The sequence below is a fragment of the Lepisosteus platostomus genome, chromosome 14 (genome assembly GCF_059453375.1).
Source record: "Lepisosteus platostomus isolate fLepPlt1 chromosome 14, fLepPlt1.hap1, whole genome shotgun sequence".
Classification (NCBI taxonomy): Eukaryota; Metazoa; Chordata; class Actinopteri; order Semionotiformes; family Lepisosteidae; genus Lepisosteus; species Lepisosteus platostomus.
Genome location: NC_142624.1, coordinates 32,164,726 through 32,187,718, shown reverse-complemented (window position 1 = coordinate 32,187,718; position 22,993 = coordinate 32,164,726). Strand labels below are relative to the sequence as shown.

At 38.4% G+C, this 22,993-nt stretch overlaps 1 protein-coding gene across 3 annotated transcripts in view; it reads right to left on the bottom strand.

Moving 5' to 3' along the window:
- Window positions 1-22,773, bottom strand: part of drc11 (dynein regulatory complex subunit 11) — a 56,082-nt gene extending 33,309 nt beyond the window's left edge. For 2 of the 3 annotated variants that reach the window (XM_088605695.1, XM_088605696.1), the window contains exons 1-9: window positions 22,569-22,773; window positions 21,741-21,842; window positions 15,384-15,711; window positions 13,803-13,922; window positions 13,244-13,435; window positions 11,083-11,154; window positions 6,353-6,558; window positions 3,337-3,421; window positions 2,299-2,451 (exon numbers count right to left, since the gene is read on the bottom strand). In XM_088605695.1, the coding sequence (XP_088461821.1) occupies window positions 2,299-2,451; window positions 3,337-3,421; window positions 6,353-6,558; window positions 11,083-11,154; window positions 13,244-13,435; window positions 13,803-13,922; window positions 15,384-15,711; window positions 21,741-21,751 (1,167 nt within the window). In that variant the 5' untranslated portion in view covers window positions 21,752-21,842; window positions 22,569-22,773. The remainder of the gene's footprint in view (window positions 1-2,298; window positions 2,452-3,336; window positions 3,422-6,352; window positions 6,559-11,082; window positions 11,155-13,243; window positions 13,436-13,802; window positions 13,923-15,383; window positions 15,712-21,740; window positions 21,843-22,568) is intronic. The other variant, XM_088605697.1, reaches the window with a different exon arrangement.
- Between the last annotated feature and the right edge of the window lie 220 nt (window positions 22,774-22,993).

Here is a 22,993-nt window from a genome sequence, read left to right as displayed (position 1 = left end):
ACGAATGTCACCTCAACGAGGCCGCAAAGTTCAGTCTAAGGTCTTTTTCTGTGAACAAATTCCTTTTCCAGTAAAGCCAAGTATCTTTAATTCTCTGAGACAATGGGCCCTATATTCAAAACACATAGGTGCTGAAACGGCTTCCTATGGGGATTTAAAGGGTCTTAAGGTTTGTAAATATATTTCAAAGACTGATGCGGTAGCATTTGATAGGTAGATCTTTTCAAACAGTCATGTTCTATAAAGCTTTTAAAGAGTTCAGAGCCACTTGAAAAATGCACTTAAAAAACATGTATGGCACACAACATTTCTAAAAATATATAGTGCTTTCCTGTTGTTTGCACTGTCCACTTTTAGTTAAGAAAAGTCAGTGTTCGATCCATGATTTCGAATTGAAATAGATTTCCACTATTTTGCACATGTACAGCTTCTTCACATTCCATCCTCATCTGGTACACATTATTATGCATTATTTTCCAGTTGTTATTATTATTTTCCATGAGCAATTAAAGGTCATTTGCTTTATTTTTATCCGCTGAAGCTTTTCCTTGCAGTTGACCCAAGATGCAAAGGGGTTCAAATTGCTCACGAGCAAAAAATACTTTCAAGAAATTAGAAGGAAAAAACAAAGCTTTTGACATTAGTCCAAGGAAACCTAACAAGAAAGTCTGGGATCACTGGTAGCAACTGTTGTGTGACATTTTTTACCATGCGTATTAAAAAAAGGAAGTGATTAGTTACTCTGCATCACAGTCAGTACGAACAATGGCTCCATTCTAGTACACCTAATTGAAGTCATTCAATATTGCTGCCCATGTGTAATTTATACCTTTTATGTAAATCCTGGCAGTCATAACATGTCGACCAGAGGAATATAGATCCCTTAATTCACTGCCACCACATGTATGATTTAGGATAGCTGTCAAGCTAATTTTATTATGACAGACCTTTAACTCAAAGAGCACCTGGCATATCCATAATGTTGGTTAAGCCAGTCCTTTTACAAAGACCTGAACTCAGGTGGCATTTGTAATCAGAATCTAGTCATCCTCATACTACATTTGCTCAGTTTTTTCTTTCTTTCCAAAGCAAAAGCATATGTCTTCGGTCAAAATGGAGCACATGAAGAAGTTCTTACAATGGTCACATTGTGAACAGCATACTGGTGGCACTAAAAACTAACTTGACTCAAATGCCCCACCATCAATGCGAGTCTATCATGAGTAATTAAGTGTATCGTTTAATTTTACAATCAGTCCAGAAGTATTTTAATGCATTTGTTGTGTCGTAAGGGTTCCTCTGCATCTACATGAGCCTCAGTTTAATTTGAGGAAGAAGGCTGATAACTAATTGTTGACAGTCATACAAATTACACATTAGTGAATTTTAAAATATATGATAATAAAGGTAAATTGTTTTGTTTATGAAAATGGGACTTTGCTTGTTTCATTCTTTTTAAAAGTACAGGTTTCTTGGTTTATCTTTTGGGAATCTCATAGCTAAATTACAATGTGAGTTTTTTATTTCACCGCAGTGTTTCCATGTACAGTATAAATACAATTATCATGTTATAAGAAGAAAGTACTAATCTATAAAATGTAGGAATTTTCTTTAGTAAGTGAAGCAACTGAGTGTTGCATATGATGTATAGTAGTACAGCACCTACACAAAAACATTTATGAAGCATTTGCGATGCTTATTATATTACTGAAAGCAAATGTGCCTCAAGTTGCTTCCCAAAACGGCTTTGCATTGCTAGAGAATGACTATAAGAGAATATTATAAGGGCATAATATCATAGCAAGGGTTATCTTCATCAAAAGATGACTAAGGATCAGTTTCATTTGTAGACGTTAAATAGTTTATTTTCTTGTTTCACAGGTGCTGCAGAACGAGACATCTTATTCCATAAGGACTGACGTCTATTTCTTACACAGTGGGGTAAAGATAGTCATGCCAAACAGATTTCCAATGAGGCGGTAATACAAAAAGCACGTGACTGGGGAAAAAAAAGAGATAAGATGGCGTGGATGATGTGACTAAAGAGAAGGAATGTCAACAAGGAAAACCCAATCAATCACGGGACTGTTTGGCATGCAGTGTGTAAACCCAAGAACATTCTGCTGCAAAAGAAAATAAACTGCTCCTACTATGCCGCTGGCCAGTGGAATCCCTAAAAACCACAGTCTACCTGATGGGATTAAAATAATATGCAGTGCATAGCCCTTCCTGATGTTCAATTTACATAACTCAAGCTGTTCTCCAGTCAGTTCTGAAGGGAATATGTGACACTCTCACCTCTGCATCTCCTTTGCCTTTCTTCCCTTTCGACTTTCCCTTCTTGTCTTTCGTTTTCCCCTTCTCCTTCTTTCCAGACTTTTTGTCTTTCTTCCCTTTGCTTTTATTTTTCTTGTCCTTCTCTTCCTCTTTCGCTGCCAACTCTGCTGCCACCTTCAAAGGTATAACCAGCCGCACACACAGTAGATCAGTCGATCAGCTCATGAATCGATCAGTCAATAAATCAAGCGGCCAGCCAGCCTGAGACTCAATCACTCATTCATGCTTATGCCTTACAGACCTTGTAACGACCAACACAGAACAGGCAGTGATTTGTAACACAATTCCGAGAGATAGAGGGGCTTATTTTCTGCAAAGAAAGAAGACAACTTGTGCTGGTTACAGCCTTGAGAACCATATCAGAACATCGATCCGCTTAACCAAGCTTGTTATTGAAAAGAGACATGATAAACGGCACCATAAATTACTGTAAAGTATGTTGAAAGCTTTCAGGAACACAAACTTAATAAGACTTTAGTCCTGAAAGCTAAAAAATATGCAATGTGTTCTATGTTCTCAACACTATAAATAGATTGTGCAACTGTAATGGTGAGTAGATTTTTGTTATTCAGAAAAGGTGTTCTGGCAGTTCAAAAAGCAGCTTCCTTCTTTTAGCTGGGATTAGATATAATGCACTTCAAGTAGGGTCTGTGCTTATGGATCAGTCCTTTTTTGATAGATTCTGGACAAGCTGCAGTCTTAATATGATGCATTATAAAGGAATCATTGTGCACATGAACTCTCTGTTGTGGAATCTTCTGTTTCTTTAGTACCTTCTACAAAAATTTGAGCACACTGCATAAATTGTCAGCTTTTGGTTACAGTCTTGAGAACCATATTAGAGCATTGATCAGCTTAACCAAGCACTTTATTGAAGAGAGACATGATAAGCATCATCATAAATTACTGCAAACCATGTTAAAACTATATGGATAAAATGAGCTTGTTTTTTAATTCTTTTTTTTTTCAGGATGATGTGAAATGAAGTTGCAATTTTACCTGTTCAGGTGTTTTCTCAGCAAATATTGCAGCCGATCCTCCATCTTCAGCGTCAGGGAAGTCAGGAAACTTCCCAGTGGCATCTCTACCAGAGTCAGAAGGAAATGGGATTGAAATTCACTGGAAAAACCACAATTACAGCTTTGACAGGAAAAACATAAATTCCATATGGTTTTCATACATAAAAAATATTGAATGAAAATACCATTTAGCTAAAATTGCCTGTTTGGAAATGCAAACTATTTTTTTTCAAATTCCACATTCCTTGATTCTTTTGCTAAATAACACACAGTAATAATGAAAATGTAGTTTTCATTATAGACTTTAATGAAAAAAAAGACAAATAGTTGTTGAAATAGAACTTGCACAGACAGCATGAGCTGTTGGATATTTTAAAGCTCATAAGAAATTAAACAATGAAATGTCTGAGTATTTCACAAATTTGATATTTTGAAAATGAGACATTCCAAACATTTAGATGAGGTCGATCAGATCTGACCTTTCCCTGGAGAATGAGAGGTTTGGGGGTAATGACCGGAGTCAGGTCTTTTGCTCAGTTCTTAATCTCCTGCAAGCCTAATAAAAAGCAGACTGTTACCTTTCACCGATTCTCTATTTCACCCTTAGGAGATCTGCTAATGATATGAGAGACAGGCTCTTTCTTTCTATCCCCTAAACTTCATGAATGAGGTTTGTCTGCCAATCGAGTGCCCTTGGTGTCCGAGAGCCAGAACACTTCTAAACCCTGATTATTCCCTCAGGGTGAGTAATACAGGAGCTGCTTTGCTAAGATCTAGCCAGGCAGATTTCCAATTCTGTTCCGTACACTCCTCATCTCTCACCCGCCTTGGGAAATACACAAATGGGTCGATTCGTGCAGGCCTGGCCGCAAATATGTCATCCATCCTATATTACAGTCAGCAGCTCTTTGAGGTCAGCATACAAGCTGCAGGAAGTCAGGAACTGGGGTTAGGTGTATTTTTCTTGCTGAGCCCATGTCAGCGTTTTATGCAGTGATACTGAAATGAAATGACCTATAAGCACAGTCACTCCCTTTAATGGGCAGTATCACCCAGTGACAGCTCATAAATTGTTCAGGAATTCACTAATAAGGCATGTCTATTACTCCTACTTCCTTTGGGAAATTCCTAGCCATTGCTTGCCCTTCCACAAGGCTTCACAAAGAAGCTTGATATTTACAGTTCATTGTTTCACTTAAACCTAGAGATTACAGTTGAATATGAAATTACTAGTATATCAGCGGAAAATAGAAGTCTTTGCTTCAAGAAAGTAGAATTAAGCACTACCCATGAAGGAAACACACAATTAAACATCAGTATACCAACATCACCAGGGATGGACTATCTGCAGTTGTATGGGCTATATTTATGTCCTCCACCTAGAGTTATTCTAGACCACAGCAGGAATGGGCTCTCCACTAGGCTGATGACAGCCAGTGTAAGTGCCTCTCTAGCTAGCTAGGTCCCCCAACAGCATATTTGCAGGCTGTAAGTGGACTTCAGGCACTTTGACAAGTACTTTAAACAACTTCCACTATTAAACAAAGGTAATCACTGTAAAGAGGATAAAAACAGTAGTTAAATATCAAGTGCAAGTACAGTTTCTATACTACATACTTTTCGAATTCACTCTTCTTCTCACCAAAGCTTAGAAATACCAACGTTTGAAATACAAATTCAGTCTTCTACATCACTCTTCTAACTTATTAATTTTTTGAATGCTTTTACAGAAATAACAACTAAGCATATTCAAAACAGAACCCCGTTTCTACAGATGATATAATCTTACATTTTATCTTCAAGAACCTCTGTGTTTTTTTACATGTGTAATTCGCATAACAGAAATATAAAGAGTAAGGAAAAGCACAGCATATGGACCCAGTAAAACTAGGAGTAAAGCTGAGTTCACTGTAAACAGCTGTAGTGAGTAGATGGGTTTTTAAAACAGTCACAGAATCCCTAACGTTTTTGGAAAGGGAGCTCTAAAGTTATGATGTAGCACATGAGGAGGCTTTAGTTTATTGTGTGGATCCTGGTCTTTGGCAGAACTTAAAAGCCTGTATCAGCAGATTTCAGATGCAGAGTATTATCAAGCAAGACCCTGAGATGTGTAGTTCAGTGTCTTATGTGAAACCAGAAGAATCTTAAAGTCCACTCTAAACTTCACTATAAGCCAATGCAATTTGCAGATTGTAAGATTATGAGTGTCATGAGCTGATGTAGAAGAAATAGTTTCTGTACATATTAAAGCCTTTTAGCATGTCAGTGCAATCTTGATTAAATAAAAACACAAATCAATATTTCTGTGTAAGATCAGCAGAGCAAGCTCTTTAATGAGCACCATTACCCAGGTGGAAGCTTCTTGTGATAACTTGCCAATGTCAAGGTCAAAATGAAAGGCCAAGGTTTCTCACTTCCATCAATGGTTCAATTTCAATTGCATCAATAACAACACTGAAGTCATGATCTTTGAAAAGCTGAAATTGGGACCCTACAAGCATATCTTCAGTCCTGACAGAATTAACTTTAAAACAATTCTTTTGTATGAACATCTTAATAGCAGACATTTACAGGCAAAAGCGCAAATACTACAGCAGAAGGGTGTAATTGGGTCTGTAACTACAGCATAACAGTGAAACTCAAGACCATGTTGGCAAAAAATGTGACCAAGAAGAAACATAATAACTGCACAGTAAATAAACAAGCACAGAATTCAGTGGAAAATCCTGAAATATTGGGATGACAGTCAAGATCTATAAATTGGCTCATGTTAGACAAACAGGAGCTGAAACAACAAAGGTAAGTACCAGTACCAAGTATAATGCCTAGATAACTTTGTTGAGTTGAGTTTTACCCTATCAAAAGCTGCGCTTCCACAGTAATTCATAGTTGATGTCACCGGATGTATTTGGTATTGCCTTTTACATGAAACACACATACCCAGCTTGGGTGAAACATGGCTACTCTGACTCTACAGTGGACAGAGTTGTTCTTACCGGCACTCAATGAACCACTGCCGGATCTGCTCCTGTAGAGTCTCCTTAACATCAGGCCCCTCAACATCCCTCACAGCCTCCTTGATACTGCTCAGTGCCTCCTGGTACTCTGCCTCGTGCTCCTCCTGCACCAGCCGGCGGGCGCTCTCCACCTGTCGCACCCGCAGTTGGGCTGCACTGAGCTTCTGCTGCTGGGGAGGGGGTATCTGACGATCACGTGGGGGGAGGGCAGTAGAACCACAAAGACACGACAAGAAGCAACACATTTACTCATTAAATGGTCGGATAAACATTATATCTAATCCAATAATGAATACATTTGTTTCTTTAAATATAAAATGTAATTATCACCTTGAAGACAATTATTACAAAAAAATGCTTGTGCAAACATCTGACACACGCATGAATTGAAAGGGTTGGTTTCTGGTTATCGTTGAATACTTTTTCACTGTGATCTGATCCTCAGTTGCCCACACCTGAACAAATAGAATCTTAAAAAACTGAGCTATTTTATGTTCAGTGCCCTTTATCTATTGCAGATTTAAGACTAAACCGATTTTTAGCACTAAATGATCTGATCACGGGGTCCAAAACCAGAGCTCTCTGTAGTATTGCTGTACTTACAATATTATGCAGGGATCAGAGGGTCAGGGCGGGATCCAGAAGCAGGGAAAGGTAAATAGTCAGCTGGGCAAGAAGCATGCAGCAGCAGGTGAGGAGGAGCAAGTGGTGACAGGCAGACAAAAGTCCAGAGCCACAATCTAAAGGCAGGCAACAGCTCCAAACCAGGGGACACAAGCGAAAGAACCAAAAGGAGTTCCATAGGCAGAAACCAGGAAGCACAAGCAAGTCCAAGGCCAGGGTAACAGTGAAAGCAGAGAAGGGGAATCCAAGAGTCGAAGGTCAAACAAACACAAGAGGACAAAGGTGAAAACCAGGAAATGCCGAGACTAGCAAATTAATATTTTGACTGAGCATCCAAGTGGTGCACAGGCAGATCTTAAATAGCTCCAGTGTGCGGGTTGGGGCGGGGGGGATCTTCTTCCACAGCTGTTAGTAATGGTATGATTAGCGGTTAAACATTAGGGTTGCTGATGAAACGCCAAGGTTTTTGGCGTGAGCGAATATGACTTCATACAGAAAGCTTACTATTAACTTTCTCCAAACACCGAGGACACACATTTCAAAAATCTCTAAAGTACAGGTCTAATGCTCAACTCCTGGAGGGCCATTGTGCCTTTTTTATGTTAATCAATTGAATAATTAACATAGCTATTTTCTAAGTTACTTACATAGAGGACTTTTTTAAATGTCTTGTACATTTTCTTACTAAAACGACATATTTCATTAAAGAAAATAAGGGGCTGTCCATGAAGACAGGAACCATCTAAAGTGCTTGAGACCCTTGCTTTAAATTTAGCTATAGATTCTTGTGCACACTAAAATTATGCTTGCCACAAGACGCAGCATAGCTAATGCACCTTACAAGCATGACAAATACAAGGTCATCCTTAAAAATTCATGGGTTAACATTCATGGTGAGCAACACCAGAACACATTCTATACTGAACTGAGTTTCTGCATTTGGAAGCAGCTTTAATGGAAAACACCTGAAAGGATCAGTCTGACGAAGGAGAAGCAAATATTTCCATTGCATGTCTCAAAGAGCCTTGTCCATTGTTCCTCCACACATCTGTCTCCCTCTGTGTTTATTGTCTGATGTTTGGCCACCACAATCTGCCAGCAGGACTTCCCTTTGCACCCTTTGGAGACTGCAATGTAATTATTCTCATAAATAAATAATGTCAGAAAATGAATTTGGTCCAGAAATAAATGTTTACTGCCTTTAGCTAAGAGGGCAGTGCATGAAATGTATTCAGAGTAAACACTGAAACACTTTGGAGTATATAGCCTGTAGTCTCTTGGCAAAACAAGACTACAATTGGTTTCCAAAGCCAAGCTTGCTTTTATACAAAGACTTAATATCTGATCTTCCTTTTCCAACCTAATGAATCCAAGTACAAATATACTTAAGGAGAAAAACTAGATGTGTCTTTATGCTCGGTTAATATAACATTATAGTTTTCAACACATTATTATTCTTTCAGTATCATAAGTGGAATATCACTAACAAAGCAATGAAAAACCCTAACTGATTTATATGAAGAGCAACTATTTATTACCCTGCTGATTTGTACATTTATTAATTACTAATTTAGCCAAAGGGCGATATCAACGTATAATATATTACCCTATGTATAATTAAACATGAAAGGGAATATGAAATTCCTGTGGCAAGTCTGTAAAATAATTCAGACTTTGTTTATAAAACATTAATTATTAGGTGCTGTAATGCCTCAAGATAATAAGTCAGTTTATTTAAAATATATATTTTCTCCCTTTTCTTTAGCTACGACAGCAAAAATGTTCACATATGCTTATTATATGCTTGCAGTCTGTGTTTCCATATTTTTTGTGGCAAAACCATCCATCACTAATGAGCCACATACCAGGAGCTTCAGTTCATATAAAGTAATAGTGCCAATCATTTTCAATAGATTCCAGTACAGAATTTTACATTTGAGAATAAGGATTTGTTTCAAGCAAACACACATTGCTCAATATGTGCTTGGACAAATACTGTTAAAAGCATGCATTACAAATTCTGCAGAATGTTAATATGTAACAATTACACGGAATAATTCTCAAAATTTCATAGCAGTTTACTTTCACCATTACATTCACAAAGAAGGAAATATGCTTCAGGAAGAAGAATGAATAATTGTTGAGGATACATTATGCAAGGTCACTGAAAACAGACTTATAAACAGACCTATCTGTAAAACATTATGCAAGACAAACTATTTTAATTTCAGCAGAGAAAAAGCAGTTCCTTCCTTAGCGTACCAAACTGATTAAATCCTGGGCTGCACAATAATGACAAAGCTCAGACGTAGCCCCACACTCTGCTTTAGTAATGTGAAAATTTGCCTGATGTTTGTGTTGATGACCTGCAGCCTTCTGTTAAAAGGAACAATGAATCTCCTACAGCTGAAAAAAAAGAAGAATTTGGATTCTTCGTTGGAATCAACTGTTCAAATCACTCGGAAATATTCGTACAAGGCTCATTGTAAAAAGAATGTTGTCTGTAATTCTGTCTTATTTGCCTTTTCCACCATTTGGAAAAGGGGAATTTATTGGGAATATCACCTAGAGTGTGGCCTCATTTACATTGTATTAAAGATACATTCACATGTAAAACAGGATATCAAGTACTGACAACAACCTGAATTCAGAAGCTATTTAAAAAGGTCCAAATACTTAGCATTAAAATGACAATTTACTGCTACTGAACGTTGGTGGCAGAAAGAGAGAGTGAACAACTTCACATGCAGTTCTACAATACAGCCCTGAAAAGGTGTTTAAAATCAGCACAGCATGTCATCAATTTCACAAAGTTGTCAACAAGCTCTTAAAAGGCACATATCTGTCTTCTCAGAGATATACACTACAGCATGGTCTGGCAGTTGTATGTGGCAGAGTGCACAAACTGAACCTGGCCTTTGACCTGTCTTCAACTCAGTCGAACTCAAACTTTTTCTAACCTGGCAAACCTGAAAGCTGGAATTGTTTTTTCTGCTATAAATTCAAACTATTTTACATCATTGTACTAGGTAAGGAATATTACTATATTACTTCACTGTACTAGGCTGCACTCTTTTTGCATTGGTTAAGATGTAGCTTTCCCACATATTTCATCTTCAGGAGCCATCACAAGTCATAAATTCTTCTCGCAAGACATGTCTTTATTTGTTTCAGGCTATTTTCTCGTGAAAACCCGCGAGATAAAAATGTTGCACATAAAAATATAGTACTTTTTGCAAGCTGTCAAAATAATGTGGCTATATACTGTACACTACTGATATGCTGCTTTTTGGATTAAAATACCAATTCTGCAATAACAATATGTTTTAAGACCTACGTTAAACCTAAGTCAAACCTACGTTTTGTTTATTTTAAAATGAAACAATTCAAGGCAGTTGTCAGATGACAGTGTGTATGTTTTTCCTAAGCTGCCTTTAAGGCTCATATTTAAAACAGACTCCTTTTTTGTCTCAAAAGAAGGCAAGTATAAAATTATTTTATGGAGTGATTTCTACACTTTCAAACTGCACACAGATGCCTGACCTTCTAAACCTCTTAATTTTGCTCTTTTAGGCCACATACTGTATACTGTATATCTCTGTCACTGGCACCTGCTTGTTGTTTTCACCTGCTGTGAAATAGCGTTAGCTCTATTATCATGCATCATTTGTATGCTACTTCTACATGTTTGTATGCTACTTTAAAGAGAAGTAGATTAGTAACCAGAATGCTTTACAGTGATCTCCAATATCATGCACTGTTTTGCCCAAATTACTGCCATTTTATACAGTAACTCAGGTCCTTTTTGTCACAGTTCTCTGAACTTTACTTCTATTAATTCTTTTTATGCTTTAATTACTTAACTGTATTTTAATACATGTAACTGCTGTATATTACAGGGAAATTGTGTAACATATCTCAGATATAGATTAGTTTTTTTTTGTAAAGACCTCCTGAGTTAGCTTAACAGCTCACATTGCTATGGGCTCAACAAAACTGGCACTGCCCTGCTAGATAGCTCAGAACTTAAAAACTTTTTTTTAAAGTTCCCTACTGACTTAGGATGCATTACGTTGATTTCTCACCATTCCTAGGAATATCATCTCCTCTAATCGTTCCTTTTTTGTTTTCTTCCTCTGACTATAGCCCAGCCAGACCTGCAAAACACAGAAAAGAGTTAGCAATACTTATTACAAAGTGTACAGATTTGTACAAATGTGTACAGATGGAAAGCTTCTACTGTATGTAGTGAATGAGCACTTGCAGTTTTCAAAGAAAGGCAAATAATGAGATTTTGTGGTTTATCTGTAACAGCAAAAATACCAAACAACTGGTAATGTCCAATATGAACTAAGCAATAAGATACAATACAATAAGATACAAGCAACTGAATGATGAACCACACAGTCCTACTAAAAATACGAATCAAAAACCTGGACTTGCCTTCAAGATAAGATAGCATGACTCAAAAGTAAGCAGATAGATGGCAGCTTTGAATCAATCTATGAATGCAGTTTTGAGGGTTCAAACATACTTCTAAAACCTCAGCATGGAAAAAAGCATTAGCTGTTTAGCACTGAAACTTGATAAATCAGCTTTGTGGTAAACCAAAGGATCAGTAATCTAAATACTAAAGACACTGAACTGCCAGACATTTTATGGGCTGTTAACAGATAAGACTCCTACTTATCCCACACATATGAAATATCCTACAATGAAGAAGACTTATTCTATAATTACTTTTTATTTCTGCGACGAGAAAGAAAGTCCTTTCACACATATGCACATATGTGAAGGAACAAGTAATAGGTTTATTCCATGCCAAATAGAGAAGAAAGAAAACACAATGTTTCAGCGGCAGAAACATTGTGCTTTCTTTCTTCTCTTTTCAGCATGGAATAAACCTATTACTTGTTCCTTTGCAGTCTACACATGCTGACGCACCTCCCCACCTGAACTACTCACATATTGTAAGTGAATGCCAGCTCTCACTTGCAAATAGTCCCCCCCTCTCTAATTATTTTTTTATGTCTGTTACTAAGGGTACCAAAGGTTAATTATTATTATTTTTACTCATGCATTCTGTATTCTGCACATTTTTAGGCATGTGTTCTTGCCCTTACAAAATCTGCTCAATAAAATATGAAAGATTCCTTCATGCTTATATATAACATCTTCACTAAGTCGTAATGCTCCAGTGATTCTTACTCATGCACTTGGCACTGCTCTCTCAGAAAATGTCTTGCTGCTATTTATAACATTTCTATATTTTGTGTTTGCTGTGACAGCTTTATGTAGAGATGAATCAAAATACTTGTGCAGGAACGCTGCCCCATAACATCACAGAAGCACTCATAGGACTAGACCTAGTTACATAATGATCTGCAAACTATGTTCTGGTTGTATATTCCTTGTATATCAAGTAATGTTTTTCTGTTCACTAAACTGATGCATGTCATGTACTTGGCTGTTTGTATATGGCCAGATGAACTCAGATGAGTGTTATTGTTTATGTGTTTATTGCACAACAGCTGAAAATTAAATCTAAAAAAGCCTCTATCGTTTCATGTCCAAAATGTCCCTTCATGTCTACTGCTACATCAGCCATAACGTGCATTCTACCTCAGAGACAGAATGATGCCTTGGATAAGATAAAGCTTTAGCGAGATCAATGAAATAAAACCTGCTTTCCTTCGTCTCTTGAAAATTCCTTCCTCACATAAACAACAAACAACAGTGTTCACAGAGGACCCGAGCAAAACCTTTGTTTTTGAGGCAGATTTTATTTCACATAAAGAGCTCTGATCATCATAATCTCATCATCTGCACGACACAGTGCTGCAGTTTTGCAAAGGCAGGAACAAACTACCTGCTGCATTGCTATGTAAACGCAACTAATAATAATAATAATTATTATTCCTTACATTTACAAGTAATGGGGACCCCTCTCCACCAATGTGTGCAGCTCCCACCTGGATAATGCGACGGCAGCCATAGTGTGCACAATACGCAATGACCACAGAGAGTCAGGACCTCAGTTCTACATCTCATCCAAACATAATGTCCACATCACTTTATTGGGGCATTAGAAAGGTGAGCGCCCCTCACTGGTCCCACTAATACCACAGTTTTTGCTTAGCTTCAGTGGGTTGCCTGTTTTGAGCTGCAGGGTGATATGGCTTCTGGCACTGGAATTGTGCCTGCTGCCTGGTTCTGTGTGGCAGTCTGTGATATATGTGCTCTAACCTTCTGAATGCGGGTGGCTGCTTCATGAGGATCCAGGGTGCTGGCTCCGCGCGTCTTGGCCAGCCGTTCCTTCTCCTCCTCCTGCCGGATCTCCCTCATGAACCTGGCCCTCAGCCGGCCCTGCCGCGCGCGTTCCGACACCTGCACTAAGCGCGCCGCCTCCTCCAGCGACATGGACCGTGCTGGGGCCTTCTGTGAAAGAACAGGCCAAACTCTGGATACAGTTAAAACACACTCCCCGGCCAAAAGATTTTTTTTTGTTCACTTTTATTTGCATTAGTCTACTGAAAGTATGAAAAAAGGTGCCCAGCCAGTCTCTTACAGTATTTATCTTCGATAGACACCTGTTCTGCTTCTAATTAGAATTTCTTCATCTCCAAACCACTGAACCTTAAAGAAGAGGCAACCATGGTCAGCGTATTTCAAGGTGCAAGATCTAAGAAGAAAAGTGCAGCCATCCTGCTTTACTCTATGTCAAGATGAAAAAAGCTGTTCTGCACTTTGCACATGTGCTTAGCCTGGAAGTATGAATGGGCTGGCGATTCGCAACTCCACTGACTGTTTCCCGTTCGAAATGTCCGGCTCTCATCAGAATCTGGCCGAGGATCCTCTCGCGGTCTTTCAGCACTCGCAGCCTTTCACTCACAAAGTATCTGGGTACGGGCACCTCCAGGTCCTCCTGCAAACACAGAAGATGTGAGGGAGAAAGACACTTACTCAGGTGTTATCATGACATATTTCCCATTGGGTACCAAACCTGTGCTTCATATACATGTTTATTGTATTTCATTAATTTACTAACCATTTTATTCTAATACAGAGTCACAGGGGAGACCGGACCCTGTCCTGGCAAGCAATGGGAGCAAGGCAGGATCCACCCTGGACGGGTGCCAATCCATCACAGGGCGCACACAGATACAAACACACACACACTCATTCACAGGGTCAATTTTCCCAGAAGCCAATTAACCTTCCAGTATGCCTTTGGACAGTGGGAGGAACCCAGAGCGCCTGGAGGAAACCCACATTAACAAGGGGAGAACATACACTACAAAACTCCACAAAGGATAACACTATTGGAATTGAACCCAGGGCCCCAGCACTGTGAGGAACCAATGCCATATGTTTATTCCAATACCAAAATTGTGAGAGGTATTGGAGACCATGTCAGTGGAGTAAAGGTAAAGACTTTATCTTCTTACTGTACGGTTATTCAGAAGATGGTGGGAACGATACTATGGAAGAGAAAGCTAATTTCGGTTTCTAGTTGTGTTAGTTATTAAGACTTGTTTTATTTAAACATCCTTCCTGGTATTCATTTGGAAAAAAGCCAAGATGAAAGAAAAACACACTGTGGGGACAGACAACTTCTCTGATTAATACCTGTTTTCCTAACCAAAGAAAAACATAACTTGAAAGGACAGCCACAGGTATCTCTTGATATTTGGCAAAGCGTCAAACAAAATGCATGAGTGAATAAAAAAACCCAACCTTTTTTCCCCATCCATCACTGCACATAAGCTGAATGTGGTTACCATTCAACCCTGAAACCCAAGGGATATGAAAACAGTTTGCATTGAGACTGCCAGCATGGATCCGCCAGAAATCTGACCTGAGACAAATATGGCTGGCCAGTAAACACTGATCTATGAAAAACTGGAGAAGACAGAACTGAAAAATTGAGAAAATAATATAGTAGAAAAATATAGTAGGCATTGTACACTTTAGAGACAATATCTAATCATCTGTTTTCTTTCATTTATGTATACAAAAGATTGGCAACCAACTTTCTTGAGAAACAAGTGAGCCAGAACAGAATTTAATTCATTTAAGTTATAAATTGGTTATTTGGAAAAGTGATCTCATGGTACATGATCATGATGTTGATCAAGCCACCTCATTAAAACTGTAGTATAACAATCAGCTCTGATCTGATTGCTGATCCTGATGCTTTCACAGAGCTTTCATTTCTGTCTAGAATAGACTAGTTCGTCCAAGTGCTTTGATTAACCTAGGATTTTTTTCAGCCACCCAGGCATATCACATGTTTGCAAAGGAGAGAAATGAAATCCATAATCAATAACAATATTTCCTCTCTACAGATCTGCCAGCGGCATGAGGGAATCCCAAGAGCACTGACTGGGGTCAGCTTGAGGTCCTGCAGGATGTCATCATAGTAGTGGAACTCGGAGAACTCCAGCTCCACCATCTCGTTCTTCAGCTCCAGCAGGCGGCCCATGACCCCGTCCAGCACGTGCCGCACCACTCGCCGCTTCTGAGGGTGGACGATCTGGTCGTAGACGGCTTCCAGACCGCGCAGGACCTGCAGGTACTTGACATAGAAGGTGGCCAGCGTCTGGAAGACGAGGAGACGGTCTTTCTGAGGGCGTGGCGGGTCAGCAGGCAGCTCCTCCTCCAGCAAATCCTGCAGTGCCCCCTGAGCAGCCACCCACATCTTCCCGTAGACACTGTGGCAGGATGGCGTACAGGGTTAATCAACAGCAGGCCCACAACTGTGGCCAAGCCCAGCACTAGAAAACGTACAAAGGTTATAGAGTAGATGAAGACTAACAGCTTTCCAACATTCAGAAATATAAAATAACTCTTTCCACATCAAACATCAAAGCCTTTCGGCGTCAAAACAAACTTATCACTTACAACTCCAACATACTCAAAACATTATATTCAGGAAAACGGCAATCATTTTTTGTATCCGGTCTGCTAACATTGCATTGAACCTCAACAACCTGGAGGGTGGACAATCTGGTGAAAGTCACAGGCTAGTGGTATGTGTGACCATTGCTGGAAGCAAGCAATACAAGCTGTACATTCGTACGGCATCCTTTGCACCAAGCTTCAGATGCTGGGCTTCTGTCCCATTTGTCTCAAAGAAGCTGGACATGCAAATGCCTGTGCACTGGTCTCTGAGCCCTAGATGTCACATGTTATCTCAGCTTATTTCAATGGGGCTTAAGTCCAGTAAGCAGTCTGTCTGCAAAATAACTCATCTCACAAGAAAGTCGCTGTACATAGGACATGTGTTGCACATACATTGTCCTGTCAGGACAGGGTGAGCACCCAGGAAAGCCCTAGGACTTGGTCAGTGTAGCACTGTGCAGTCAGCTTAACATCTAACACTACGAATAAAATTGTCTAATGACTCTCCTGCCCTGACAATCATACATGGACCTAACAATTGAAGTGTTATCACTTGTGGTCCTCCAGTTCATGGTCTGTTATTGTCAGGACAAGCCAGGTTAAAAATTGCTGGTTGTGAAAATGCCAGTAAGAGACAATTCCTTTATTCCAGTCTCTAACATACTGACAGCATAAAGGTGATGTTCTCTTGATAAAGACGACATGTTGGTGCCTTTCTGCGTTTTTCTTTCTTTTCTCTAGGCTTGACATTCAACAGGTTAAAACTCCTCATTACCTATGATAAATCAAACCAGATCTAAAGTGAATGCACAGTTATTATTAAACAAAATTGCATGTATTGATGTTTCTAAGAAACAGTGATACATTATCTATCCTCAGCAAACATATTAGACTGAAATTGTGCTTTTAATAATTAATAATAATAATTGCCAACACTTATACAATGCTTTTCTGGACACTTCAAAGCGCTTTATAGGTAATGGGGACTCCCCTCCACCACCACCAATGTGCAGCATCCCACTGGATGATGCGACGGCAGCCATAGTGCGCCAGAACGCTCACCACACAACAGCTATCAGTGGGGAGGAGAGCAGAGTAATGTAGCCAGTTCATAGAGGAGGCCATGAATGGTAAGGGCCAATAGGAAATTTGGCCAGGACGCCGGGGTTGCACCCCTACTCTTTTCAAGAAAGTCCCTGGGATTTTTAATGACCACAGAGAGTCAGGACCTTGGTTTTACGTCTCATCCGAAGGACAATGCTTGTTTTACAGTATAGTGTCCCCGTCACTATACTGGGGCATTAGGACCCACATGGACCGCAGGGTGAGCGCCCCCTGCTGGCCCCACAAACACCTCTTCCAGCAGCAACCTTAGTTTTTTTTTATTTTCATGAATTTAATTTGTAAATATTTTCAAAAGACAATGGCAATTGAATAATGATCAATCTGAAATGGTGCACAGACATCTAACTTTTCAATTTTGCATGATCTTTTTATTTTCCCTTCCTCACTAATTCCCTTATTTCTTTTACTCTACCAAATTCCCCCAGATGCTTCCCACACAAAGATAACACAAGCAAATATCAGCCAGTCCTAAACAAGCAACACTCAGTCATCCTAAGGACAGCATACCTCTCCTTATTGATGGGAACAGGCAATAGCTATTCAAAATATAAGGAGAAATATACTGTAGATGGCCGGTTTATCAGATCGCCCTTAAGGTAAAATTTTATTTCCTAATTTAATCTCACTTTTGTGTGTTCAATTCTATGGTAACAGGAACACACTAACTGAAATTTCCCAAGACACATTTTTCCAAAGATTTTCCTGTAATGGTTATTGGAGAATAAAAGCCTTGACTATAATATATCAGAACAGCAGCTGGGAATGCCCCATTTCATGAATATGAAACCTTTAATAGCATTTCATACCTTATTTGGGCAGACAAAACATTACTATAAGCCACTCTACTGTTCAGAATGAGGAGATAATTTCACAAAACAAAGAAGAATAAATCTGACAATGATGCACAAGGAAAACAAAACTTCAGGGAAACCATATGGGCCAAAGTATTCACACAATTCCCAAGGGTACGGTTTGAAGGAGCAAATGAACACAATCACATGAAGAATTATTTGTCATTTGAGTATTTCTGAAAACAAAGTCCTTTGATCACTCCAGGATAGGTAATGAATTTGGGCATTGCTATTATGAATAGAAATGTGAATAGCAATGTCCCTGTGTCTGGGGAACATTACAAATTAACTTTGTCATCTAAAATTATAGTTGATTTTTTTTGGGGTTCTTACAGAATGTTAGCACTTAACAGAAATGTTTACTGTAAATACCGATTTGCCAAAGAAAGTCCTCTTAGCAGAATAGTCTTATACCAGAGGAGGGTATACAGGAATACTGAGAATTTTCCTTTTCACAGGGGCAACAGTATGTGGAGCACTTCACCTTTTCTGAGCTGCCCCCAAGACAAGGGTGAGGCTGAATACAAGAACTTCTTTAGCTCTTGAAAAGGAATGAGCTCAAAGGAGTGGAGGTGGGGGGGGGTGGTTGCACTACTTCTGAAAGGAAGTAAAAAAAGCAGAGCAATCCTTTGAACCAGGCTAACATGTAGAACCTCAGCAAAGCTGTAATGAAGGAATTTCAGAATAAAAGGGTTGCACAGAAAGGTTTTCAAGGCAGATTAAGTCCGGAGACAGCCCTGTGTGACAGTCATCACCTGACAAGGCCCGTCACAGTGAAAGAGGCTTAATGGAAAATGGAAAGTGTCTTGAGGCTGACAACCCCTGGCCATGGAGCCTCTTGGGCTTGAAATCACTGCCTGCTGAATGATTTAATAGACAGCTAGCAATTCAGACTTAACAATGCCAGGGCAGATAATGATTTGTATTGTTGTGCACGCTCATTAAAAGAATTCTGCTACACTGCTTTCATGCTTCCAGGTTCCCAGGTGCTTACCTGACCAACATAGTAGCTGTTTCTTGTGTGGAGATGGGGATGAAGGTCAGGTTTACACTAGCTTTTGTGTCGCTATAGGAACAACAACACAATGTATACATCCTCTCGCTGTGGGCTCTTGTTTACATCTTTTTATTTGGAGTGTGTTTTCCCTTAGCCATGGCATCACACATAAAGGAGCTTACTAACAGAAGGTTCCACAAACTTTGGACAGCTTAGTGCTGTCCATGGAAAATCTGCTCCTTAATAGTTTATACAATGGAGCGGTGGTGTTTACAACAAGGATATTACTGCAATAGTCTGCATTTATCTTTGCTTAATCTACCCTTATCCTTAATGCCTTTTTTCTAATATATGGCCAAACATGAACTCAAGACAGATGTAAAGAAACACCCAAAATGACAATTAAGACAGTAAGAATGAAGGAAACACTTTGAACTCTGTTTGTTTTGTTCTACACACATTGGTATAAGACAGCAGCAGCCAACAATGGAATTGAAAAACTGTTCCAAAAGTAATATTGTTTTTAAAAAAGCAAGGGAGGTTCCAAAACAATCCCAACAGCTAAGAACTATCCTGTGAATTTATAAACACAACAAGTTCAAAAAGTTTCCTCATAATTTTTTCCCCAAAGTATAATAACCTTAAAATTATATGCAATTTCAAAGCAAGATACAACCATATATAATGCTATGGTGTCAAGACAAGCCCTTTAATTACCGCAGATTATTTCAGTTTTTCAAGTCCCATGACCAGACACAAAACAGACGGCATCATTAGCTGATGCGAGCTCTCTGCAGCCATGCATTACTACTACTGTTAGCTATTAAATACATAAAGGACTGATTACTAGCTTGCAATGTAAATAAGATACTCCTGTTGTACTAGATTAAAAGAAAATTCAAATAGTTTTACCTAATTACAGTATTAGCTAATTAAGCTAAACTCTTAACAACAAGGGGATTTCACAACATTTACATTTCACTCAGGCCACATATACACCAGTGCAGATGTCTTAGACATCATTGACTCAATCAGAAGTTGCAATGTATTAGTATATGTTATGATTATCAACAATTTACTCAAAGCCTTCACTAGTGCTTTCAACAATTATAGTTCCCTACAAACGCATTAAGACAACTCAAGTCAAAATCTTTCTTTTGTTTTACAATAAATATTTGTTTTGAGTAAGTTCATGCATACAATATATGAGAACTAAAACTCACTTTCAAACCAGTGATTTCAAGTGATCAAAATGATTGGAATACTTTCAATTTAAACATATTTCAGAGTGCAATAGTCAGTATTTGGCTGCATATGTGTTTGAGGAATAAAATGCACAAACTCTGCGACCCACTGAGCCCACTAACTCAATGTAACCATCCGAGATGGGTTCTACAGCCAATTTCCTTGCCTGTTATGGGATGTTACACCTTCAGTTTTTACTTCATCATGTAAAATCTAATGCTTAATTTTTTGGGGGGATCTGGAGATTAACGTGGAATTCCTTGGTTGGATTGGCCTCATGTTTTGGGCCATGACCATACTGCATGGTGAAGCTCTACCCAGTAAGTATAGAAATATGGATAAGCCAAGACCAGGTCATGACGTAGTGATCATTGGAAGTAACTGCCTTTCTCCACATTTTAACCCTTTTCATCACTTTGGTAAAAGTGTGGCTCCTCTGTGTAGTTCCAAGCAAATTCTGAAGCACAGTGGTAGTAATCTCAGTCTTCTATAATGCATGTTGTGGAAAATGCTTCTGTACTTATTGCGTAGAATTTCACCATACACCATTAGGAAGAGCAACAGGGTCTAACATAAAACCCTGTAGTGCACAGCTACATACATTGGCCCAGTCAGAGGTTACTCCCCTTATACCTTACTGTTTGCTATTCATTAATCCATTTAGACGCATTATTTACTTTGAATACATGTAGCTTTCAGTTTGAAAATTCAGTATGCATGTAAAGTGCACATTAAAAATGCAATTATTTTTTGCCTTCAATGCCACACAGATAATCTGATTAGATGTTGTGCCAGCGATCAACTTAGGTTTTCACATGAGATAAACATTTAAAAGCACTTTCTATTCATGCACAAACTGCACCAAAAAGCAAACAGTGAAGAGCGCATTCAACAAAGAGTTCATTTGAAAAGAACTGGATCCTAAAACCTTTACCTTTCTGTTACACAGGTGAGAATAACATTATTTACAGATCAATAATATGTGACAACAAGACAAAAGAGAACAAAAATCACAAAAAATGTAAATGGACTAGAAAACCATTCTTAAGACATGATTATCTGGTACTGTGTTTTGAATTTGTAGTTCATAAAACATCTCTGGTAAGAAATATTTCTTACTTTACTATTTAATACATGTTGTATAATCAAAAATGTTTATGTGTATGTACATATGTTAAGCAAACATTAAAAAGAGATATGGATCAGATGTATTATGTTTTATGAAGTGGGTGGTACCCAGCAATCGTGCTGTGGTTGAGGTCTGGAAACTCTTTTGCTACAAGTTAATCACTGAGGTAACATTTGACAGTGAGTGTCAGTATGACACAGTATGGTTATGCATTGGAATCATATTGCATTGGCATATGAAATAGACTGTAACCTGCTACTTCATACTAGTCTGTACATATAGTTTTAGTAATTTACTTTCTTATCGACAGGAATTTTCTCTGGAAAAAAAAAACATTTTGTCCACTATTTGGTCATGCAACAGCGTCAGTTTTTTTTTTTTTGCACAAACAAAAATAAAGCTTTGGATAAAAGCTTAAGACTGCAGGTCTGGTTTGATGTGATGACTTAGCTTTATAATGGCAACCCCCATTACAAAGTTGGAAATGCTTACCTGTGAGACATGCTTTTTTTATTTTGCCAACTTTTTCCTCAGACAGTCCTGCTGTTTCTCTTACTCTCTCTGCATTACATCTGATTCTGAAGAGCATAGATCCTAGGATAATTAATAAAGATTAGTATTGCAGGCTGCATCTCATACTGTACATATATAAGCAGAGCTATAACAGCATTAATAGTCTTCATTTTCGATACTTTTTAACAACAGACCTCCCACTTTATTTATGTGTGTACATACTGTATATAAATTCCCAATTTATATATGTATAAACTCTTTCCACTTCACAATTTATGTATGTATAAACTGTATATATTCAGTGTTTAAAAGCCCTATAAAAAAAGTTTGGTTCTCCTTATAAACAGCAAGCATAGATCATATTCCCAAACCATTCTACAGTTGTAGATTAAGTATATGATCTAAAAAACTACCACGAAGAAAAGATCCTCAGAGATTACAGAAGATGCAAATGTTTCATTCCAGAAAGGACAACATGCACACAACCTTTAACCTTAATCTAGTAGAAAGAGGGGAATGTGGCATTTTATTATAATACTGCTTTTTGGGCATAGGTAAAGCAGTATGTGACTACTTCAAACGACAAAACATGTTCTTATGCACAATTTTCAGTTTTACTGCACGTAGAGCTACGTATCCTATTAGGTATTTCATATAAGTATTAAAGATAACTGCACTTAAAATTACATATTACTATGGGAATCAAATAGAATAACTGGAACAGATACAGTTACACGGTTTATTTTATATTTCAAAGTCCACAATGAACAAAAAATCTGTAAGAAGAAACTAGACACAAAAACTCACCAATATCTTGAAAAAACACAAACCGCAAGTTCAGGTGTTTCCAGTTTTATTTGGTTGTTGGCTTTCTGACCGACTGTCAAGGTAATTTCACATTACCTTAGTACGGCCTGATGAATGCTAAATTATAAAATGTTTTGAAACCTCACAGAAACGGCTGTATGCTTCCAAACTTGCTTTACAACATCACTGCATCTAACAACAAGACGCCACGCCTGCGCACTATTCCGTATCCAAGGTGCAGAGTGTGAAGCAGCTGACATTGGATTGCTACGAGAATGAAGAAATGGATTTAGGAGAAACTCACGGCGCTCGCTTGGAATATTTCGAATTTCAGAACACCAAGACGCAGACATTTTTTTTAACGTTGTGCTAAAAGAAAAGCGTATTCTGGGACAGAGTGATCTAAGTAATTTATAGTTTTTGAT